The sequence below is a fragment of the Pseudophryne corroboree genome, chromosome 6 (assembly GCF_028390025.1).
Source record: "Pseudophryne corroboree isolate aPseCor3 chromosome 6, aPseCor3.hap2, whole genome shotgun sequence".
Taxonomy (NCBI): domain Eukaryota; kingdom Metazoa; phylum Chordata; class Amphibia; order Anura; family Myobatrachidae; genus Pseudophryne; species Pseudophryne corroboree.
In genome coordinates this window covers 689,461,618-689,486,822 of record NC_086449.1, presented here as the reverse complement: position 1 = coordinate 689,486,822, position 25,205 = coordinate 689,461,618, and the positions used below count along the sequence as shown (strand labels likewise).

The 25,205-nt window shown below is 45.9% G+C and overlaps 1 protein-coding gene across 7 annotated transcripts in view; it reads left to right on the top strand.

Moving 5' to 3' along the window:
- The window catches only part of LOC134933242 (lymphocyte cytosolic protein 2-like), an 881,523-nt gene that overhangs the window by 119,935 nt on the left and 736,383 nt on the right, over positions 1–25,205 (top strand). For all 7 annotated transcript variants that reach the window (XM_063928300.1, XM_063928301.1, XM_063928302.1 and 4 more), the window contains one exon: positions 20,953–20,999. In XM_063928300.1, coding sequence (XP_063784370.1) covers positions 20,953–20,999 — 47 coding nt within the window. The remainder of the gene's footprint in view (positions 1–20,952; positions 21,000–25,205) is intronic.

Sequence of the window (25,205 nt, the reverse complement as noted above, 5' to 3'; positions counted from 1 at the left end):
TATTTTGCTAACATTGAGCATATTTAAGACGTTGGGGTATATTTACTAAGGTCCCGATTTTGACCGAGATGCCGTTTTTTCTTCAAAGTGTCATCTCGGTAATTTACTAAGCAAAAATCACGGCAGTGATGAGGGCATTCGTAATATTTTGGAAGTCCTAGGAAAAAATCACAAATCAATACACCATCGGTCAAATACGCCTGCAATTTGGTAGAAATCGGGAATTTACTAAAAAGTGCAAAACACAAACACTGCCGACAATAACCAAACACTGCCGTGATGAAATACAAATCGTGAAAAAGTGCTAAAAAAAACAGACCTGCTTTTTTATCCCGTGTTTGTATAGGCATGCACGGATCCATGAGATCCGTGCATGTTTTTTAGTGGGAAGGGGGGGGGAAATGTTATAAATTTTCCAAAAAAAAATTGCGTGGGGTCCCCCCTCCTAAGGCAAACCAGCCTCGGGCTCTTTGAGCCGATCCTGGTTGCAGAAATATGGGGAAAAAATGGACAGGGGTTCCCCCATATTTAAGCAACCAGCATCGGGCTCTGCGCCTGGTCCTGGTTCCAAAAATACGGGGGACAAAAAGAGTAGGGGTCCCCCGTATTTTTTAAACCAGCACCGGGCTCCACTAGCTGGACAGATAATGCCACATCCGGGGGTCACTTTTATACAGTGCCTTGCGGCCGTGGCATCAAATATCCAACTAGTCACCCCTGGCCGGGGTACCCTGGGGGAGTGGGGACCCCTTCAATCAAGGGGTTCCCCCCCCAGCCACCCAAGGGCCAGGGGTGAAGCCCGAGGCTGTCCCCCCCATCCAATGGGCTGTGGATGGGGGGCTGATAGCCTTTGTTCAAAGTGAATGATATTGTTTTTAGTAGCAGTACTACAAGGCCCAGCAAGCCTCCCCCGCAAGCTGGTACTTGGAGAACCACAAGTACCAGCATGCAGTGGAAAAATGGGCCCGCTGGTACCTGTAGTACTACTACTAAAAAAATACCCCAATAAAGACAACACAAACACCTTGAAAGTATAACTTTAATACATCCATCCACACCTCCATATACACATACTTACCTTATGTTCCCACGCAGGTCGGTCCTCTTCTCCAGTAGAATCCATGGTGTACCTGTAGAAAAAATTATACTCACATAATCCAGTGTTTTAGGCTCCTCTGTAAATCCTTTTGTAATCCACGTACTTGTAAAAATAAAAAAAACGGATACCCGACCTCGCACTGAAAGGGGACCCATATTTTCACATGGGTCCCCTTTCCCCGAATGCCTGGAACCCCTTCTGACTTAAGTCCAAGAAGGTTCCATCAGCCAATCAGGGAGCGTCACGTTTGGCACCCTCCTGATCGGCTGTGTGCTCCTGTACTGTATGACAGGCGGCACACGGCAGTGTTACAATGTAGCGCCTATGCACTCCATTGTAACCAATGGTGGGAACTTTCAGGTCAGCGGTGAGGTCACTTTCGGTCAACCGCTGACCTGAAAGTTCCCACCATTGGTTACAATGGAGCGCATAGGCGCTACATTGTAACACTGCCGTGTGCCGCCTGTCATACAGTACAGGAGCACACAGCCGATCAGGAGGGTGCCACAACGTGGCGCTCCCTGATTGGCTGAAGAAACCCACTTAGACATCAGTCAGAGTGGGTTTCTGGCATTCGGGGAAAGGGGTCCCATGTGAAAACATGGGTCCCCTTTCAGTTCGTGGTCGGGTATCCGTTTTTTTATTTTTTCAAGTACGTGGATTACAAAAGGATTACAAGCAGAGGAGCCTTCAACCATGGATTATGTGAGTATAATTTTTTCTACAGGTACACCATGGATTCTACTGGAGAAGAGGACCGACCTGCGTGGGAACATAGGTAAGTATGTATGTATGTTGGTGTGCATGTATGTATTAAAGTTATACTTTCAAGGTGTGTGTGATGTCTTTATTGGGGTATTTTTTTAGTAGTAGTACTACAGGTACCAGCGGGCCCGTTTTTCCGCTGCATGCTGGTACTTGTGGTTCTCCAAGTACCAGCTTGCGGGGGAGGCTTGCTGGGCCTTGTAGTACTGCTACTAAAAACAATATCAAACACTTTTCACAAAGGCTATCAGCCCCCCATCCGCAGCCCATTGGGGGATGGGGGGGGACAGCCTCGGGCTTCACCCCTGGCCCTTGGGTGGCTGGGGGGGGACCCCTTGATTGAAGGGGTCCCCACTCCCCCAGGGTACCCCGGCCAGGGGTGACTAGTTGGATATTTGATGCCACGGCCGCAAGGCACTGTATAAAAGTGACCCCCGGCTGTGGCATTATCTGTCCAGCTAGTGGAGCCTGGTGCTGGTTTCAAAAATACGGGGGACCCCTACGCTTTTTGTCTCCCGTATTTTTGGAACCAGGACCAGGCGCAGAGCCCGATGCTGGTTGCTTAAATATGGGGGAACCCCTGTCCATTTTTTCCCCATATTTCTGCAACCAGGATCAGCTCAAAGAGCCCGAGGCTGGTTTGCCTTAGAAGGGGGGACCCCACGCAATTTTTTTTTTACATTTAAACTTTTTTTTTTTTTTTACAAGGTGCACAATGAAGCCCAGCACGGATCTCTCAGATCCGGCCGAGATTCATTGTATTAAAGTCGGCAGTGTTTTACAAGTCACTCACGTAAAACACTGCCAAAAAAAACGAATGACATCGACATCGGAAAACCCGAAAATGCAGAATACGGCAGCTTAGTAAATTAGTCGTAATCAATTCAAAAAGTTGCATATTTACACTTTCGATGTCATTCGTGATTGAACTTTGACCTCAAACGGGAAAATACGATTCTTAGTAAATTTACCCCGTTGTCTTATATATAAAGGATGCACAGAGGGATATTTGCCGGCTGGCATCCAGAATTAATGCAATGTCCATTCTGCCAGGAGGGTATTAGAAACCCGGCAGTGGACAGGTGATGCTGCCTTTAAAAGGCACATGGAGATTCTGCCTTATAAGGGTGAGGAATTGTTTGGGGATGGTCTCTGGGACCTCGTATCCACAGCAACAGCTGGGAAGAAAAATTTTTACCTCAGGTTTCCTCACAAAAGCCTAAGAAAGCACCGTATTTTCAGGTACAGTCCTTTCGGCTTCAGAAAAGCAAGCGGGTCAAAGGCGCTTCCTTTCTGCACAGAGACAAGGGAAGAAGGAAAAAGCTGCACCAGTCAGCCAGTTCCCAGGATCAAATATCTTCCCTCGCTGCCTCTGAGTCCACCGCATGATGCTTGGGCTCCACAGGTGGAGACAGGTGCGGTGGGGGCATGTCTCGGGAACTGCAGGGACCAGTGGGCTTGCCCACAGGTGGATCCCTAAGTTCTGCAAGTAGTATCACAGGGATACAGGCTGGAGTTCGAGACGACTCCCCCTCGCCGTTGCCTCACATCAGCCTTGCCTGCTGCCCTCGGAGAAAGGTAGTACTGGCGGCAATTCACAAGCTGTACTTCCAGCAGGTGAAATCAAGGTACCCCTCCTTCAACAAGGCCGGGGTTACTATTCCAAAATGATTGTGGTACCGAAACCAGACGGTTCGGTGAGACCCATTCTAAAATTGAAATCCTTGAACACTTATATACGAAGGTTCAAGTTCAAAATGGAATCGCTCAGGGCGATTATTGCAAGCCTGGAAAATTTCAGGGTATCACTGGACTTACCTGCATGTCCCTATTTACCCTCTTCACCAGGTGTACCTCAAAATTGTGGTACAGGATTGTCATTACCAATTCCAGACGTTGCCGTTGGTCTGTCCCCGGCACCGAGGGTATTTACCAAGGTAATGGCCGAAGTACTTATCCCGTACTTGGACAATCTCCTTATAAAGGCGAGGTCCAGGGAGCAGTTGTTCGTCGGAGTAGCACTATCTCGGGAAGTGCTACAACAGCACGGCTGGATTCTGAATATTCCAAAGTCGCAGCTGGTTCCTACGACGCATCTACTGTTCCTGGCTATGGTTCTGGACACAGAACAGGATAAAAAGGGTTTCTCCCGGAGGAGAAGTCCAAGGAGTTGGCGTCTCTAGACGGAGACCTCCTAATACAAATACAGGTATCGGTGCATCAATACACGCGAGCCTTGGGAAAGATGGTAGCTTCTTACGAAAAATTTCCATTCGCCAAGTCCCATGCAAGGATCTTCCAGTGGGATCTGTTGGACAAGTGGTCCGGGTCGCATCCTCAGATGCATCGGCGGATAACCCTGTCTCCAAGGGCCAGGGTGTCACTGTGGTGGTGACTGCAGAGTGCTCCTCTTCTAGGGGGCCGCAGATTCGGCATACAGGACTGGGTCCTGGTGACCACGGATGCCAGCCTTCAAGGCTGGGGGGCAGTCACACAGGGAAGAAACTTCCAAGGCCTATGGAAAAGTCAGGAGACTTCCCTACACATAAATGTTCTGGAACTATGGGCCATTTACAATGCCCTAAGTCAGGCTAAACCCCTGCTTCAACACCGGCCGGTGCTGATCCAGTCAGACAATATCACGGCGGTCGCTCATGTAAACCGACAGGGCGGCACAAGAAGCAGGATGGCGATGGCAGAAGCCACAAGGATTCTCCGATGGGCGGAAAATCATGTGTTAGCACTGTCAGCAGTGTTCATTCCCGGAGTGGACAACTGAGAAGCAGACTTTCTCAGCAGACACGACCTCCACCCGGGAGAGTGGGGACTTCATCCAGAAGTCTTCCAAATGATTGTACACCGTGGGGAAAGGCCACAGGTGGACAGGATGGCGTCCCGCCTCAACAAAAAGCTACAAAGATATTGCGCCAGGTCAAGGGATCCTCAGGCGATAGCTGTGGACGCTCTGGTAACACCGTGGGTGTACCAGTCGGTGTATGTGTTCCCTTCTCTGCCTCTCATACCCAGGGTAATGAGAATAATAAGAAGGAGAGGAGTAAGAACTATACTCATTGTTTCGGGTGGCCAAGAAGAGCTTGGTACCCAGAACTCCAAGAAATTATCTCAGAGGACCCATGGCCTCTGCCGCTCAGACAGGACCTGCTGCAGCAGGGGCCCTGTCTGTTCCAAGACTTACCGCGGCTGCGTTTGACGGCATGGCGGTTGAACGCCGGATCCTGAAGGAAAAGGGCATTCCGGAGGAAGTTATCCCTACGCTATTTAAAGCTAGGAAAGAAGTGAACGCAAACCATTATCACCGCATATGGCGGAAATATGTTGCGTGCTGTGAGGCCAGTAAGGCCCCAAAGGAGGAATTTCAGCTAGGTCGATTTCTGCACTTCCTACAAGTCATAGGTGACTATGGGCCTAAAATTGGATTCCATTAAGGTCCAGATTTCGGCTCTATCGATTTTCTTCCAAAATAGAACTGGCTTCACTGCCTGAAGTTCAGACTTTTGTTAAGGGAGTGCTGCATAGTCAGCCCCCGTTTGTGCCTCCAGTGGCACCGTGGGATCTCAACGTAGTGTTGGATTTCCTGAAGTCGCATTGAGTTGAGCCACTTAAATCCGTGGAGCTACAATACCTCACGTGGAAAGTGGTCATGCTGTGGGCCTTGGCGTCGGCCAGGCGTGTATCAGAATTGGCGGCTTTGTCAAAAGCCCTTATCTGTATTTTATATGGATAAGGCGGAATTGAGGACTCGTTCCCAATTCCTTTCTAAGGTGGTAGCAGTTTTTCATGTGAACCAACCTATTGTGGTGCCTGCGGCTACTTGGGACTTGGAGGATTCCAAGTTTCTGGACGTAGTCAGGGCCCTGAAAAGTATATGTTTCCAGGACGGCTGGAGTCAGGAAAACTGACTCGCTATTTATCCTGTATGCACCCAACAAGCTGGGTGCTCCTGCTTCTAAGCAGACTATTGCTCGCTGGATCTGTAGCACGATTCAACTTGCACATTCTGCGGCTGGACTGCCGCACCCTAAATCTGTGAAAGCCCATTCCACGAGGAAAGTGGGCTCTTCTTGGGCGGCTGCCCGAGGGGTCTCGGCTTTACAAATTTGCCGAGCTGTTACTTGGTCGGGTTCAAACACTCTTGCAAGAGTCTACAAGTTTGATACCCTGGCTGAGGAGGACCTAGAGTTTGCTCATTCGGTGCTGCAGAGTCATCCGCACTCTCCCGCCCGTTTGGGAGCTTTGGTATAATCCCCATGGTCCTTACGGAGTCCCCAGCATCCACTTAGGACGTTAGAGAAAATAAGATTTTACTCACCGGTAAATCTATTTCTCGTAGTCCGTAGTGGATGCTGGGCGCCCATCCCAAGTGCGGATTGTCTGCAATACTTGTATATAGTTATTGCCTAACTAAAGGGTTATTGTTGAGCCATCTGTTGAGAGGCTCAGTTGTTATCATACTGTTAACTGGGTATAGTATCACGAGTTATACGGTGTGATTGGTGTGGCTGGTATGAGTCTTACCCGGGATTCAAAATCCTTCCTTATTGTGTCAGCTCTTCCGGGTACAGTATCCTAACTGAGGTCTGGAGGAGGGTCTTAGTGGGAGGAGCCAGTGCACACCAGGTAGTCCTAAAGCTTTCTTTAGTTGTGCCCAGTCTCCTGCGGAGCCGCTAATCCCCATGGTCCTTACGAAGTCCCCAGCATCCACTACGGACTACGAGAAATAGATTTACCGGTGAGTAAAATCTTATTTTCTATGGACTGGATTGGCTGCAACTCATAGAAGCCAGCTAGGGCTGAAAAGGCAGGGAGCAGTCTTCCTACAGGAAGCCAGCTCTCTGCCTATAGCAGCCCGGTCTGGCAGTCCCGGAGGGACAATAAGGTGAGTGGCAGATTTTACCTGGAGGCTCTACAGTCCTGCAGCCCATAGGTAAAACCAACTGGTACTGTAACTCACCATCTCATGCTACTCTATCTAAATTATGTTGAGTGCATAATAACAGAGGTAGACAATATCGGGGGTAAAGGAGGCACTTCCACTCAATGTGCAGAGGTACTGTGGTAATCTTTCATTTTGATTCTGGCCTATGGGGTCATTCCGAGTTGATCGCACGTAGCAACTTTTTGCTGCTCGTGCAATCAACTAGACGCCGCCTATGGGGGAGTGTATTTTAGCATAGCAGGGCTGCGATCGCTTGTGCAGCCCTGCTATGCTAACAAAGTTGTGTGCAGAAGTAGACTAGCCCTGCAGTTACTTACCCTGATCGATTCAGCGATGAAGGTCCCAGAATTGACGTCAGACATCCGCCCTCCAAACGCCTGGATGCGTCTGCGTTTGGATCTCTATGCCCGGAAAATGGTGAGTATCCACCCCGGAACTCCTCCCCGCTGTCAGTCTTCTTGCGATTGCGCTAGCGATCACTTTCTTCTTTCTTCTGGTCGCTGCCCGTTGACAACCATCGCCCGGCAACAATGCGCTTGCGCAATGCGGCCGCCGCGCATGCGCAGTTCTGACCCATTCGCACTGCAGCAATGAACCGCTGCGTGCGAACGGGTTGGAATGACCCCCTATATACAGTCAGACTGACTAACAGAAGCAATGCCAACTCGCTGGACTCACACCTATAATAAACATTATGATAGTGACTTCAGTGCCAGGGATGTGCAGTGAGGTAAATGGCTTAGGAGGCACTGGCTAGTAACAGAGCCAGATTTACACACAATACTGTATATGAGCAAAAGGGTTCATGTGGGCATTATGCAAAGGTTAAGCAGTATAAACTCATGGAAGTTTGGTGAGTTTTGATCAGAGATGTGCGGAAAATAGAGGCAAGGGGGGCACTGCCTCACCTGCCATAGACTTTTTACTACAGAGTTTTGACTATAAAAAAGATTACAATAACACAAAGGGGTAAATTTACTAAGATGGGAGTTCAATTTAAGATGGGATGTTGCCAATAGCAACCAATCAGATTCCAGGTATTATCTTCTAGAAGGTGCTAGATAAATGAGAAGTAGACTCTGATTGGTTGCTATGGGCAACATCCCATCTTAAATAGAACTCCCATCTTAGTAAATTTACCCCAAAGAATACATTTCTAATATATTCTTTGTATTTTTCATATACTCTATACAGTCAAAACTCTGGCGCAAAAGTTAGTATGACAGGAAAGGCTCTGCCTCACCTGCCCCACCCCACCGCACTCATACTCATACCTCCCAACATGACCCTCTCCAGGAGGGACACAATGCTCTGCTCCTGGACTTTTCTCATAATTTATGATTACCAGTACCTGTGTTGAACAGGTAATGGATAAGAATGGCGTTTCAGCACAGGTGCTGGCAATCATACATTAAGAGGGAAGTTCAGGAGCAGAGCATTTTGTCCCTCCTGGAGAGGGTCATGTTGGGAGGTATGGCCATACTGATTGTACATCCAGTAATTCACAGATTGCCAGCAGATCCCAGCAATAGCCCGGTGAGCCAGTCTCACTCTGTCTATTATAATATTATCCCTAGAATTGCGTGGCCCTAAGCAAGAACACTGTTCACCCTCCAACACTATCGCTTACAAGTTCCAAGGATGTCATCCTATGACTCATCAAGCCACAATTTTTTGTCAAAATTCCTTTCCTGCAGATCTAATTCATATAGACACTTATATTTATGTAACATTGATGTGACTTGCATCACATGACTCACTGTGACAGTGTTCCAAGTCTGGTTTGCAGACGTGACATCATTACTCTGAAGGTGTAAGTGATTTTATATATATATATATATATATATATATATATATATATAGGTATATGGGTCGCACTCACGTTTTGATCATAGTCCATCCGCTGGGGTGTCATCCAAAGAAGTTCTCACGAACATCCAATTGTATATAGAAAGAAATTGGAGCACTCACCAGTCTCAATACTCAAATATGCACCAGATTTATTTATATTGACAGCATAATTCAGCTGTGCCTCACAGCCTATGTGGTAACAAGTGTACCTTCCAGCATAGATACCCTGTATGCTGGAAGGTACACTTGTTACCACATAGGCTGTGAGGCACAGCTGAATTATGCTGTCAATATAAATAAATCTGGTGCATATTTGAGTATTGAGACTGGTGAGTGCTCCAATTTCTTTCTATATCTATATATATATATATATATATATATATATATATATATATATCTATATATATATATATATATATATATATAACAATAGGAGAATCGGCGCCAGGGGGTCGTATCAACACCCAATTTTTTAACCCTTAAAAAATTGGGTGTTGATACGACCCCCTGGCGCCGATTCTCCTATTGTTGTATATTTCTATTTCTAGTTCCGTCTAACAGGGGACTTAGTTGAATCAGGCTGCCTTCATTAAATTTCCCCTGGTTTTATTTAAGGTGACAGTCCTTACTAAATATACCAGTTAGCGCAGAGGGAGAGTATTTGTTTGATATAGATATAGATATAGATATATATATATATCTATATATCAATTTAAAACGCTGTGTGTGTGTGTATATATATATATACAGTATATATATATATATATATATATATATATATCCCTCCTATATTACATTGTAATAGGAAACTAGCTCCAATTATAGCCATTCAGTACCGTGCGTCACAAAACGGAGGGATTCAGCACTCCTCAGCCACACTCTCTCTTACCTGCGCTGTGTCTCCATTAGCGGCACTCCTAGGCCTGGCGGGCTGCTATTGTCAGTCTACACTGCCCACTCCATGCTGGCGGTTCCCTACTAAACCAGTCAAAGACAGCGACATGACAGTTCTGATCAGCTGACCGCCCAGAGTCCAATCAGAAACCATTTCTCAGTCATGTGATCATCACCACCAATCAGCAGCAAGCCAGGGGTATAAATCCTGAATCCCAGCACAGGCAAATTGCCAGTGCTTTGTTGTCTATCAACCTGTTGTGAGCTCCAGACTCTCATGTTGAATTTAAGACAAGTGCAGTTTCCATCACCAGCACTCCCTGGCTTACTGAGCTATCCAGTTCAGCTGCACAGCTCAGTGTTGCAGCATATCCTGATTCATTGGTACAGCTAATCCCAGTGATCCTGAAGGGCTGATCAGTTCATCATTGCAGCATATCCAGATTCACTGGTACAGCCAATCCCAGTGATCCTGAAGGGCTGCCCAGTTCATCATTGCAGCATATCCAGACTCACTAGTACAGCCAATCCCAGTGATCCTGAATAGCTGCTCAATTCTTTATCGCTCATATCCAGATTCAACGATACAGCTAATCCCAGTGATCCTGAAGGATTGCTCAGTTCATCATCGCAGCATATCCAGATTTACCGCTACAGCCAATCCCAGTAATCCTGAAGAGCTGTCCCTGCAACTCCATTTCAGCATTTTTAATTTGCTGGTACATCGTATCCCAACATTCCTGAAGAGCTGCCCCTGCATCTCCCTTGCAGCATTTCTAATTCACTGGTAGACCCTATCCCTGTGTTCCTGAAGAACTGCTCCTGCAATCCATTGCAGCATTACTCATCTTACTGGTTCAGCCTATCCCAAAATTCCTGTAAAGATGCTCCTGCAATCCATTGCAGCATTGCCCAATTTACTGGTAGAGCCTATCCCAGCGTTCCTGTAAAGCTGCTCCTGCAAATCCGTTGCAGCATTTACAGATTCACTGGTTAATTATCCCAGTGATTGTGAACCCTTAGTGTTATGAACTTCCCAGCTATTCTATTGCATTGGTAACTCATCACCCCACTGTTCCAGTTTCCTATATAGCTGGTACTACATCACCAACTCCGTTCACCTGAAACAGCACCCAGTCAGGTGTTCCAACATTGCCAAACTGCCATGTCTATGAATGAGTAAATCCTACTGTATATTATGCATACATGCCGACATTCTGGCTGCTCTCTCCGGGAGAGAGCAACCAGGCCAGCTCAGCAGGAGGGCAGGGGAGGGCTGTGACATGAGGAGTGGGTAAACTGGAGGTGGGGCGGAGGCGGTATGGGGTTACATCAGCACCTCCTGTAAGCCACACCCTCCCCCGCTCTGTAATGCCACGATCACTGGCATTATACTGCAGGGGGCGTGGCTATGATGACGCGATTCAGCAAGAAACGTGTCATCGGCTGCCCGGCCCGCCCACTTTACACACTAAGTGAGCGGATGGGCAGGGGCAACCCGAAGAATTGGGAGACTTGCCTGCTCTTCTGGGGGGCCGGGAGGGTCACCCGATTTTCGGGAGCCTCCCGGCCATTCCGGGAGAGTAGGCAAGTATGATATCAAGCCAGCCAAATTCCATCCTACGATCAGAAGCCAAAACCCAGCAGCCCAACCTATTCCAGATTCACAAACAACCCTAGCTGTGACACAGTGCAGGATCTCTAATCATCAATACTCACTTAAACTAGAGATGTGCTGCTGGCACTTTTCGTGTTTTGGTTTTGGTTCTAATTCCATTTTTGTGTTTTGGTTTTTGCTTCGTTTTGCCAAAACCACCCTTTCGTGTTTTGGTTTTGGTTTTGGATCTGGATGATTTTTGGGGGGGGAAACATGAAAACAGCTAAAATCACAGAATTTGGGGGTAATTTTGCTCCTACAGTATTATTAACCTCAATAACAATCATTTCCACTCATTTCCAGTCTATTCTGAACACCTCACACCTCACAATATTGTTTTAAGGCCTAAAAGCTGCACGAGGTGGCTGTATGATTAAGCTAAGTGACACAAGTGTGCGGCACAAACACCTGGCCAATCTAGGAGTGGCACTGCAGTTGCAGACAGGATGGCAGTATTCAAAAACTAGTCCCCAAACAGCACATGATGCAAAGAAGAAAAATAATTGCAATGAGGTAGATGAATGACTAAGCCAAGCGACACAAACAATTAGGCCCATCTAGGCGTGGCACTGCAGTGGCAGACATATAAAAAAAAAAGGCCCCAAACAGTACATGATGCAAAGAAGAAAAAGAGGTGCAATTAGGTAGCTGGATGGCCAAGCTAAGCGACACAAATGTGCGACGCAAACACCTGGCCCATCTAGGAGTGGCACTGCAGTTACAGACAGGATGGCACAAACAAAAACTAGTCCCCAAACAGCACATGATGCAAAGAAGAAAAAGAGGTGCAAGATGGAATTGTCCTTGGGCCCTCCCACCCACCCTTATGTTGTATAAACAGGACATGCACACTTTAACAAACCAACCATTCCAGCGACAGGGTCTGCCATACGACTGTGGCTGAAATTACTGGTTTGTTTGGGCCCCCGCCAAAAAAGAAGCAATAAATCTCTCCTTGCACAAACTGGCTCTATAGAGGCAAGATGTCCACCTCATCATCATCCTCCGATTCCTCACCCCTTTCACCTAGTACATTCTCCTCACTGAGTATTAATTCGTCCCCACTGGAATCCACCATCACAGGTTCCTGTGTACGTTCTGGAGGCAATTGCTGGTAAAGATCTTCCCGGAAGACTTTATAATTAATTTTGATGAACATCATCTTCTCCACATTTTGTGGAAGTAACCTCCTACGCAAATCGCTGACAAGGTTACCGGCTGCACTAAACACTCTTTCGAAGTACACACTGGAGGGGGTACAACTTAGGTAAAATAAAGCCAGTTTGTGCAAGGGCCTCCAAATTGCCTCTTTTTCCTGCCAGTATACGTACGGACTGTCTGACATGCCTACTTGTATGCTGTCACCGATAAAATCATCCACCATTCTTTCAATGGTGACAGCATCATATGCAGTGACAGACTTGTCAGTAATCGTTGGCAGGTCCTTCAGTCCGGACCAGATGTCAGCTTTCACTCCTGACTTCCCTGCATCACTGCCAGCAAGTGGGCTAGGAAATTTTATCCTTTTCCTTGCAGCCCCAGTGGTGGGAGAAATTGAAGGAGGGGCTGTTGACGGGTCACGTTCCGCTTGAGTTGACAATTTACTAACCAGCAGGTCTTTGAACCTCTGCACACTTGTGTCTGCTGGAAAGAGAGATACAACGTAGGCTTTAAACCTAGGATCGAGCACGGTGGCCAAAATGTAGTGCTCTGATTTCAACAGCTTGACCACCCTTGAATCCTGGCAAAGCGAATGAAGGGCTCCATCCACAAGTCCCACATACTTTGCGGAATCGCTCCGTCTTAGCTCCTCCTTCAATTTATCGAGCTGCTTCTGCAAAAGCCTGATGAGGGGAATGACCTGACTCAAGCTGGCAATGTCTGAACTGACTTCACGTGTGGCAAGATCAAAGGGTTGGAGAACCTTGCACAAGATGGAAATCATTCTCCACTGTGCTTGAGTCAGGTGCATTACCCCTCCTTTGCCTATATCGTAGGTGGTTGTGTAGGCTTGAATGGCCTTTTGCTGCTCCTCCATCCTCTGAAGCATATAGACTGTTGAATTCCACCTCGTTACCACCTCTTGCTTCAGTTGATGGCAGGGCAGGTTCAGGAGTGTTTGCTGGTGCTCCAGTCTTCGACACGCAGTGGAAGAATGCCGAAGGTCGCCCGCAATTTTTCGGCCCACCAACAGCATCTCCTTCACACCCCTCTCATTTTAAAAAAAATTCTGCACCACCAAATTAATTGCATGTGCAAAACATGGGACATGCTGTAATTTTCCCAGATGTAATGCACGCACAATATTGGTGGCGTTGTCCGATATCACAAATCCCCAGGAGAGTCCAATTGGGGTAAGCCATTCTGCGATGATGTTCCTCAGTTTCCGTAAGAGGTTGTCAGCTGTGTGCCTCTTATGGAAAGCGGTGATACAAAGCGTAGCCTGCCTAGGAACGAGTTGGCGTTTGCAAGATGCTGCTACTGGTGTCACTGCGGGAGGCCATACATCTACCCAGTGGGCTGTTACAGTCATATAGTCCTGATTCTGCCCTGTTCCACTTGTCCACATGTCCGTGGTTAAGTGGACACTGTTGATACAACCGCATTTTGTAGGACACTGGTGACTCTAACATCTGTGTACATTCTCGGTATCGCCTGCCTAGAGAAGTGGAACATAGATGGGAATTGATACCGGGCCACAGTAACTCAAACAAATCTTTAAGTGACTCTGAACTAATGGTGGATACCAGACAAACCTCTAACACCAACATAGCTGTCAAGGCCTCAGTTATCTTCTTTGCAAAAGGATGACTGCTGTCATATTTCATCTTCCTCACAAAGGACTGTTGGACAGTCATTTGCTTACTGGAAGTAGTACAAGTGGTCTTCCGACTTCCCCTCTGGGATGACGATCAACTCCCAGCAGCAACAACAGCAGCGGCAGCAACAGCAGGCGTACCACTCAAGGATCCTACGGAGGAATCCCGGTTAGGAGAGGACTCCTCAGTCTTGACAGTGACATGGCCTGTAGGACTATGGACGTTCCTGACTGAGAAGGAAGTTGACATTGAGGGAGTTGGGGGTGTGTCTTGCAGGAGCTTTGGTACAGGAGGAAGAAGGGATTTAGGTGTCAGTGGACTGCTTACGCTCTTACCCAAAGTTTCTGAACTTCAAAGTGAATTCTGATGAATGTGAGCAGGTGACGTATAATGGAGGATGTTCCTAGGTGGTTAACATCCTTACCCCTTCTTATTACAGATTGACAGAGGCAACAGATGGCTTGACACCTGTTGTCCGGATTTGAGGAGAAATAATTCCACACCGAAGAGGTGGCTTTTTTGGTAGTTTGCCCAGGCATCACAATGTGCTTCTTCGTCCCAAGGACAACAGGTGCATGACTTAAACAAACCACATCACCATCAGAATCCTCATCGTCAACTTCCTCCTCAGCGCCAGCAACACCCATATCCTCATCCTGATGTACTTCAACAGTGACATCTTCAAGTTGAATATCAGGAACTGGACTGTGTGTGCTCCTTCCAGCACTTGCAGGGGGTGTGCAAATGGTGGAAGGAGCCACCTCTTCCCATCCAGTGTTGGGAAGGTCAGGCATCACAACCGCCGACACAATTGAACTCTCCTTGGGGATTTGTGATACCATCTCAGAGCACACAGTTCTTTTCTGTGCTCTTTCCAGCTTAACTCTTTTAATTTTTCTAGCGGGAGGATGAGGGCTTCCATCGTCATGTGAAGCTGAACGAATAGCCATGAACATAGGCCAGGGCCTCAGCCGTTCCTTGCCACTCCTTGTCGTAAATGGCATATTGGAAAGTTTACGTTTCTCCTCAGACGATTTAAATTTCTTTTTTTGGTTCTTTTTACTGAACTTTGGCTTTTTGGATTTTACACGCCTGCTACCATCACACTGGGCATCGGCCTTGGCAGACGACGTTGATGGTATTTCAATGTCTAGGTCATGGCTAGTAGCAGCAGCTTCAGCACTAGGAGGAAGTGGTTCTTCTTGATCTTTCCCTATTTTCTCCTCAAAATTTTTGTTCTCCATTATTTTTTGGGAGTTATAAGAGACAATATGCGTCACAGGAATGACTGAAATTACTGATGACAAAGGACACTACCAATGGTCTGATGCAGCCTAACAGGTTGTTATAATTGTTATACTGCAGCAGTGGATATATAGCAGCAGCGTATATCTCCACTGGAATTACTGATGACACAGGACACACACTACCACTGGTCTGATGCAGCCCAACAGCTTTTTAATAATAATATAATTGTCATTTGTTATACTGCAGCAGTGGATATATATAGCAGCAGCATATATCACCACTGGAATTACTTATGACACAGGACACACACTACCACTGGTCTGATGCAGCCCAACAGCTTTTTAATAATAATATAATTGTAATTTGTTATACTGCAGCAGTGGATATATATAGCAGCAGCATATATCACCACTGGAATTACTTATGACACAGGACACACACTACCACTGGTCTGATGCAGCCCAACAGCTTTTTAATAATAATATAATTGTAAGTAATTTGTTATACTGCAGCAGTGGATATATATAGCAGCAGCATATATCACCACTGGAATTACTTATGACACAGGACACACACTACCACTGGTCTGATGCAGCCCAACAGCTTTTTAATAATAATATAATTGTAAGTAATTTGTTATACTGCAGCAGTGGATATATATAGCAGCAGCGTATATCGTCACTGGAATTACTGATGACACAGGACACACAGTGTCACTGGTCTGATGCAGCCCAACAGCTTTTTATTAATAATAATATAATTGTAAGTAATTTGTTATACTGCAGCAGTGGATATATATAGCAGCAGCGTATGTCGTCACTGGAATTACTGATGACACAGGACACTGGATATATGGCAGCAGAGAACACCAACACTGTGATTGCCTGGACTGATGCAGCACAATACACTGAGTGACTACACTGGACTGGTCTGCACAACACAGCACCACTTTACAGCTACACTGGCTATATGGACTGGACTGAGCAGCACAACACTTGTCACCCCACTTTCCCTCCCGAATAAACAGAGACTGAGCACACTGAATAGTACACGTCCTCTCACTCTCCGAGACTGGACTGAAAATGGCTGCGATGCACGGCTCCTTATATGGAATCCAAATCCCGCGAGAATCCGACAGCGGGATGATGAAGTTTTGCAGAGTTCGGGTTTCCGAGTCAAGAGGAAAGATCCGAGCCTGGCTCGGATCCGGACTCGGAAGCCAAAGTTCGGGGGGGGTTCAGTTCTCTGAGAACCGAACCCTCTCATCTCTAACTTAAACTAATTTTAATTGTGTGCATTTGAAAATAACAAGTTCCCAAGCGCTAACTCACTTCTTCAAACCTAACAATAGCACACTAGGCTGCTTTACATTTTAGCTGGGGTGACTAAAAACACATTGAATAAAAATCCATAACCTGCGGGGGTTCCCTCCTAAACATGGGAAGGTGCGTCATAGATGAATGCAGTAAAATATGCTAATGCTGCAGGAGGCATCTTGTGTTAATAGATGCCTCCCACTGGATTGTGTGATTGCTAGTACATCTGAAGACACAGCCAATGGATCATTTGCAAGGAGATCTGCCTTCTAAGTAACCTTCAGGTTACTCAGGGTGGTCGGGATACACAAAATCAATATACTGACATGTGGAAAAAAAAATTTCACTAAGTTCCATCAAAAGCAACACCAAAAGCACACAAAAATCGTACAAAAATCGCACCTCAATGCACACTTCCCAAAAGCAACATGTGAAAACCATTTTAATTCTGTGCAGGGATGAACGGGTTCTGTTCTCAGAGAACCAAACCCCCCTGAACCTAGGGGATCAGGAGCGATCTGAGCCACAGCTCGGATCTCCCTGCCTGCCCGGATCCCCAGTCGAGGCAAAACCTGTTGGATCCTGAGGTTTTGCCTCAGGAACAGGTCTCCATAGTAACCTATGGAAGAGCGCTGATTGGCTGAGAGAGCAATCTGTCACACTCTTAGCCAATTAGCGTGTCCCCATAGGCTACAATGGCCAAGATGGATGCCCCCACAACGACAATAGCGCCGCTGTCCGCATTGCTGACACTCCCTCACAGCCGGCACCCCCGCACTGTCCGTACTGCCGACACTGCCGGTACCCCTGCATTGGGGACACTGCCAGCACTCGTGCACTGAGAACACCTCCCGCACTGCCAGCACCCCTGCACTGAGGACACTTCCGGCACTCCCACACTGCCAGCACCCCTGCACTCCTGCACTGAGGACACCTCAAGCACTCCCGCATTGCCAACACTCCTGCACTGAGGACTCTGCCAGCACTCCTGCACTGAGGACACCTCCGGCACTCCCGCATTGCCGACATTGCTGGCACCACCACCACACTGAAGACACTGCTGAGAACCCTGCACTGAGGACCCTCTGTCACAGTAAGTGCACTATTGGTGTATCTATCCTGCACTGTATCCGACCTGCACTGTAACCAGTGTTGTATCTGACCCACACTGTATCCAATACACATTGTATTTGACCTGCACTGAAACCCGCGCTGTATCCGACCTACACTGTATCCAACCCGCATTGTATTTGACCCACACTGTATCCAACCCACACTGTGGCCGACCTGTGCTGTATCCAACCCACACTGTATCCAACCCACACTGTGGCCGACCTGTGCTGTATCCAACCCACACTGGGGGTCATTCCGAGTTGATCGTAGCTGTGCTAAATTCAGCACAGCTGCGATCACGTTCCCAGACAAGCGGGGGGATGCCCAGCACAAGGCTAGTCTGCCCCGCATGTCAGTTGCCCCCCCCCCCCAAGTACAAAGGCATCGCACAGCGGCGATGCTTTTTAACTTGTGGAGTAACTCCCGGCCAGCGCAGCTCCTGCAGCTGGCCTGGAGTTGATCGTCGCTGCCCCTGGTTGCAGCGGCTGCGTGTGATGTCACGCAGCCGCTGTGGCCCACCCCCCGCATGGTCCAGCCACGCCTGCGTTGGCCAGACTGCGCCCCCATAACGGCGGGCAAATGCCTCCGTGCCGACCCCTTTTGCCCTGCGTCCACCTCTGCCTCAGTCAGGCAGAGGCGATCGCTAGGGAACGACGACCTTAGGCCGTACGGCATGAGTGCGCTGGCGCATGCACAGTTCCAACCCGGTCGCTGCGCTGCGATAAACTGCAGCGATCACTGTGTCCGACCTGTGCTGTATCCAGCCCACACTGTAGTTGATCTGCACTATAACCTGCAGTTTATCCGGCCTATGCTGTATCTGGCCCACAATATGTACAACTCACAGTGTATGCAATCCGTACTGTATCTGACCTGCACTGTATCTCGCACTGTATCGGACGCACACTGTATCTGACCTTGCACTGTTGCCAACCCTCACTGTATGCAACATGCACTGTATCGAACCTGCACTGTAGCCTACACTGTATCCAACCCACACTCTGACCTGCATTGTATCCGACCCCAACTATATCCTGCACTGTATCCGACCTGCACTGTATCCAACCCACACTGTATCCGACCCGCACTGTGGCCCTCATTCCGAGTTGTTCGCTCGCTAGCTGCTTTTAGCAGGCGTGCAAACGCTAGGTCGCCGCCCTCTGGGAGTGTATTTTAGCTTAGCAGAAGTGCGAACGAAAGGATCGCACAGCGGCTACAAAATAATTTTGTGCAGTTTCTGTGTAGCTCCAGACCTACTCCTAACTTACGATCACTGCAGACTATTTAGTTCCAGTTTTGACATCACGAACACGCCCTGCATTCGGCCAGCCATGCCTACGTTTCACCAGTCACACCTGTCACGCCTTTGGTGCTGTTAGTTCACCCCATATACACGTTTCACCAGTCACGCCTGCGCTTTTATTTGACACGCCTGCTTTTTTTCACTCACTCCCTGAAAATGGTCAGTTGACACCCAGAAACACCCACTTCCTGTTAATCACTCTGCAGTCAGCAGTGCGACTGATAAGGCCTTGTGTGAAACTACATAGGGGGTAATTCCAAGTTGATCGCAGCAGGATTTTTTTTAGCAATTGGGCAAAACCATCTGCACTGCAGGGGAGGCAGATATAACATGTGCTGAATGAGTTAGATTTGGGTGGGTTATTTTATTTCTGTGCAGGGTAAATACTTGCTGCTTTATATTTACACTGCAAATTAGATTGCAGATTGAACACACCCCACCCAAATCTAACTCTCTCTGCACATGTTATATCTGCCTCCCCTGCAGTGCACATGGATTTGCCCAATTGCTATCAAAAATCCTGCTGCGATCAACTTGGAATTACCCCCTATATATACAACCTGCAATGAATTCCACCTACACTGTATCCGACCTGTCTTGTATCCACCTGCACTGTATCTGACCCACACTGTAACCTGCATTGTATCCGACTCGCTTTGTATCCAACCTGCACTGTAACCCGCACTCTGACTCACACTTTATTCGACCAGCACTGTAACCTGGTCAATACTTAATTGTGTGTCCCCAAAGTATTCCACAATGTACTACGCAGGTACGGAATTTTGTGATAGGGGAGAATTTGGGGAGCTGCATCATGACAAAATGGCTGATTGATCGGGGCTTTACATGGGCACAAAGTGCCAGTCATCAGTGACCCAGGGCCCCCAGGAGGGAGGTACAGACTGGCCAATGGGTGCATGTGCACTTGTGTAGGGGACATCAATGTCTGTAGTTGCTATTTTACACATGGTTTTCATTTTTTTTACTTTGCTGTTTGGTAACTACTTTAGAGCAATGATATTGTATACACGATTCTCAGGAAATCTCTGTGTTGGATTGTTTTCTATTGATAGTACTAGTGGCGGCACTGGTTTGGGGGCGTCAGTTGGATGCTTGTGGATGCTTGTGTTGGTACTGTCAACCTGAAATGTGCCAGTAACTGCTAATTATTTCCAATGTACTGTACCATATGCCATCTTGAATGGATTGGAAATGGGTAGGATACGCACATATTACCCCTATAAGCTGTTCTACTTAGTAAATACAGTATGTATACATACAGTATAGTAATAAAAAAATAAGTCATACTGAATTTTTAATTATTCTATTAACCTGAGGGCTTATAGCCAATCAATAAAAACAATAAAATTAGGTGTATGTGTATGGGGAAGGGGGGGGGGGGGGGGAGGGGTACGGTTTCGGCCATTACTATTGTGCCTAGGGGCGCCCTCACCCCTAAATTCGCCCCTAGTTACAGAAGGTGTCTGTCTACTGAGGAACATGATCCTGTGTAAAGTACATTATTGGTGACCTAGTGGTGAAGAAAAATAGATACTACAAGTTTAGCTTTTTATATTATTGTTATGCCCAAACACTAATGACAGAAAGAATTTCAAGCATCAACACAGAAGTCAGGAGGAGAAAAATTCAGACTTTTTTTTATAAGTTTGGTTTGTATATTTATATTGATTTGTATACTTTGTGGCGTAGTTGGGCTGCTATTTTCACCTGTGTGCACCTAGACAAGCCCTTGAATTTCTTTTGTGAAGACTAAAACATGTAACCGTGTTTCCCTTTGCTTGAAGCAAGGTTATGTACTGCCCAGGGAAATATTAATTCATTCTTTCTGCCAAAAGTTAAATTCATATTTATACAAAATTATGGAGTTTGTAAAGCAGCACATCATGTACATTTTTCTTTTTTGTTACAGGAAATGTCAGAAAATGACATGCAGAAGTTTCCTAAAATAACTGTACCGTAAGTATACAACAATCTTTATATTTACACTTACACAGTATATTTGTGTACAGTGCTTACAGGCATATCAAAATTATTTTTAATAAAATAATGTGAAAAGAACAAAATTCTGCTCCAAGGACCTAATTCAGCACAGATCGCTATTGCTACTAAAAGTGCAATTTTTACAAACTCAATTGCAAAGAATTGCACAGATAGCTGCCACCCAGAAATTAAAACAATACGCTCACTGCAGTGTTTGCGATGCATATGCAGTTGGGTATTTATGGCAATCCATATACAAAATTGGCAAAATCAAAGGTGTAAATTCAATCCACAAAGCTGCACATGGTGTTGCAAGAAATTGCAGATAATGTCAGAGACCCAAAAAAGGTGAGGAACAGGGATCAGTTTATCTGGGTGCACTCAATCCCATTCATATACATATAGAATTTATATCGATAAATTTGTTGATGAACACTATATTTAATAATACATTACCAATACCCACATGGAATGAATGTACTTTATTTGATATCCCATATGAAGTATTATTATGACCTATTATAAGGTCATAAAAAGTGAAATATATAAAAACAACGAAAGAATTAATAAATGTGATGGGGAAAAAATGGACAAAAAAGAAAAAATTTAATTCTCTGTCCTAGTGAAAAATAATAAAGGCTATTAAAAACAAAGACGTGTGTCATCTTTTATTTGATGAATATGTAAATTATGTCTGTGGAGTACACCCCAATATATATGTGTTTGAACCTAATATTTAGAATATATACTGTATATTGGTAGTAAATGGTCTATTCTATGATAGACCTGTCACAAACCTGCTCAAATAATACAATTTCAGCTTAGATATGCTTGGGCATTGTTATATAATCAATTACCTATTTAAGGAAAATAATTCCTACAGATTGTAAAGTGCCCAAGCTGTTACACCAGGGGTGGGCAATTATTTCAGCTGGGGGGCCGCTTAACACTTCCAACGAATATTCGAGGGCCACACACAAAATACTCAAAAAGAGTCCTTTTTTTTACACATTACGGCAGATAGCGTCCCCTTTTTACACATTACGGCAGACATTGTCCCCCTTTTTACACATTACAGCAGACAGCGCCCCCGTTTTTACACATTACGGCAGACATTGTTCCCCTTTTTACACATTACAGCAGACTGCGTCCACTTTTTACACATTACGGCAGACATCATCCCCCTTTTTACACATTACAGCAGACAGCGGCCCCGTTTTTACACATTACGGCAGACATTGTCCCCCTTTTTACACATTACGGCAGACTGCGTCCACTTTTTACACATTACGGCAGACTGCGTCCCCTTTTTATACATTACGGCAGACATTGTCCCCCTTTTTACACATTACGGCAGACTGCGTCCACTTTTTACACATTACGGCAGACTGCGTCCCCTTTTTACACATTACGGCAGACATCGTCCCCCTTTTTACACATTACAGCAGACAGTGCCTCCGTTTTTACACATTATGGCAGATATCATCCCCCTTTTTACACATTACGGCAGACAGCATCACCCTTTTTTACACATTACGGCAGACAGTCCCTACCCCCCTATCCCCTCCCTCCCCTAAACCCATATTGTAGTTTTTAACTCCGCTGCCTCCCCACCCCTAAACCTATATGGCAGCTTAAGCAGTGATCCAGGGCTGGCAGGACAGGGGGTTTACCTGTTCGTCACAGTGGCAGACGATCCCCGCTGTCCGATGATGCCGCCTGGAGTCACTGCTGATGTGGCCTATTGCTCCCGCTCGCTGGCCGCTGCTTCTTCTCCTCACTCAGCCGCCAAGCGCAGTGCCCGCCCCCCGTGCCGCCCAGCGAGCTTGGTAACAGAGGAAATCCCGGTCAGCTGACCTTGTGACGTGACCGGGATTTCCTCAGCGGCGCCTCGTCTGAGAACAGTGCAATGACAAGCGGCCTGTCGGGCCGCTTGTCATTGCACTCTAATGGGGCACAGCGGGCCAGGCACGATCGGTCCGCTGGCCGCATCCGGCCCGCGGGCCGCCTGTTGCCCACCCCTATGTTACACAGTTGTTTTATTAGATAGTGCAGTCATAGCCAGTAATATCCATGTTATTGTCCAATGTTGTCAAGAGTAATATAAATGATACAAATGTTGCTAATAGTAAACAGGCTCTCTCCTTGTATCCAAACTGTATCATTATACCTTTAGAGATCTACTGTATCTTCTAATGAAGAAATCCCCTTGAATAAATGTATATTAGGCTATACTACGCATTATGTTAATATCATGAAATTGTATATGTGTAATAAGTGGCTGAAGAACCCCTTTAAAAAGGTACACAAATTGTGGTTGCAATTAATTAAGCACTTGGAAAGTGCACTAAATGATCTATATTAGATATATATATATATATATATATATATATATATATATATATATATATATATAAATCTCCCCCTATATGATGGCTAGAAGTATAGTGCTATACATGTAATATATGCTAATAGAAGCAGTATATTGAATGAACTTCAATGGGCCATCCAATATCAATAACACTACTGAATTAGAAGCTTTACTTTCAGGAGGAAACCTACTTGCTTTAATTAAGATAGATCACAATTCACTATGCTTTAAAATAATATTGCATTGACTGTATAGTGTGGACTGATGATTGCATCTTACGGGCGCATACTCTGACTTAATTGGCCATGTATCCTTTGGTCACCAGTAATACAGTGCGTACTGCCCCTGTTAATTGAATTGTTTAGGTGCACCCTCTCAGTTGTTCAAATAGTACAATTTCTTAAATGATATGCTATACAAGTGATATGCTATTTGTTAGTATGATGCTCAAAATGGCTGTAACCCCTGTCGATTATCAATCAATAGGGAAGCTATTATAATGACAGGTTATTGCTGTGCAAATGATATGGTGTTATACAGTAGGTATCCACCAGGGACGTACTGTGCTCCATGTAGTTATAACCCCTGTCGATTGTCAGACAGTGGGGAAGCTATTATAATGACAGCTTATTTCTATATAGTGAGCATATACATTGATATCAGAGTTTTTCAAGCACACGTATATTATTAATGTTCTGACCTATAAGTATAGCGTATCTAGAGTATTGAAATATACTGTGGTGTGTCCTCACACAGCCAACATGTAACACTGTCTATACTGTTAAGTGCTGTAGAAGTCTCATTGTGCCACAGATGCTGTCTGTACTGAACAGTGCCCTCAAGATCTCACAGTGCCGTGCTCGTAATGAATGGGACCCCAGAGCCAATCCTAACCAGTATGATGCCCTAGGCAAGATTTTGGCTGGTGCCCCCTAGCACCACCGCTGGTTCTGCCTCTGACCTTGCACCTCTTTCCCAGCACCATCACCCCTCACCCATAACAGTCCTTGTACCCCCTATATTTTAAATAGGAACAGTTCGCACATTTGACGCACAGGCCAAAAAGGGGCATCTTCTTGCTGGGAAGGGGCATGGCCACACAATAGTAACCCTATTCCAATTACGCCACACAATACTGCAACTTTATTCACATTTTATCTTGCGATAGTGTCCATGATTCATATTACATCCCACAGTAGTATCACTTTACCTTATAAACGTTACTCCTCACAGAAGAGCCCCTTATACACAATACATCACACTGAATTACTCCTTATTCACATTACACCACACCTTATTGCTCTTTATTCACATTAGACGACACAGTAGTGCCCTTTCTATATGCAACGCCACATAGTAGAGCACCTTATACACATAATGCCACACATTAGTAATGCATTTATACACAATTCCACACAATAATGCCCCTTACACATATTAGACACATTAATGTCCTTATAAACATAATGCACCTTAAACATTATGACAACCTTTATTAATGCCCTTTTACACATAATGTCCCTTACACATATGCCGCACATTATTAATGCCTTTATACACATAATGACACACATAGTGCCCCCTACACATTTGCTGCACATTATTAGTGCCACTATACACATAATGGCACACATACAGTAGTACCCTGTTACACATATGCCGCACATTATTAATGCCCTTATACACATAATGACACACATAGTGGCCCTTTACACATATGTTGCACATTATTAATGCATTTTTACATGACACACATAATGTTCCTTACACATATTCTGAACACTACTGCACAACCAACCCACTCACATGCA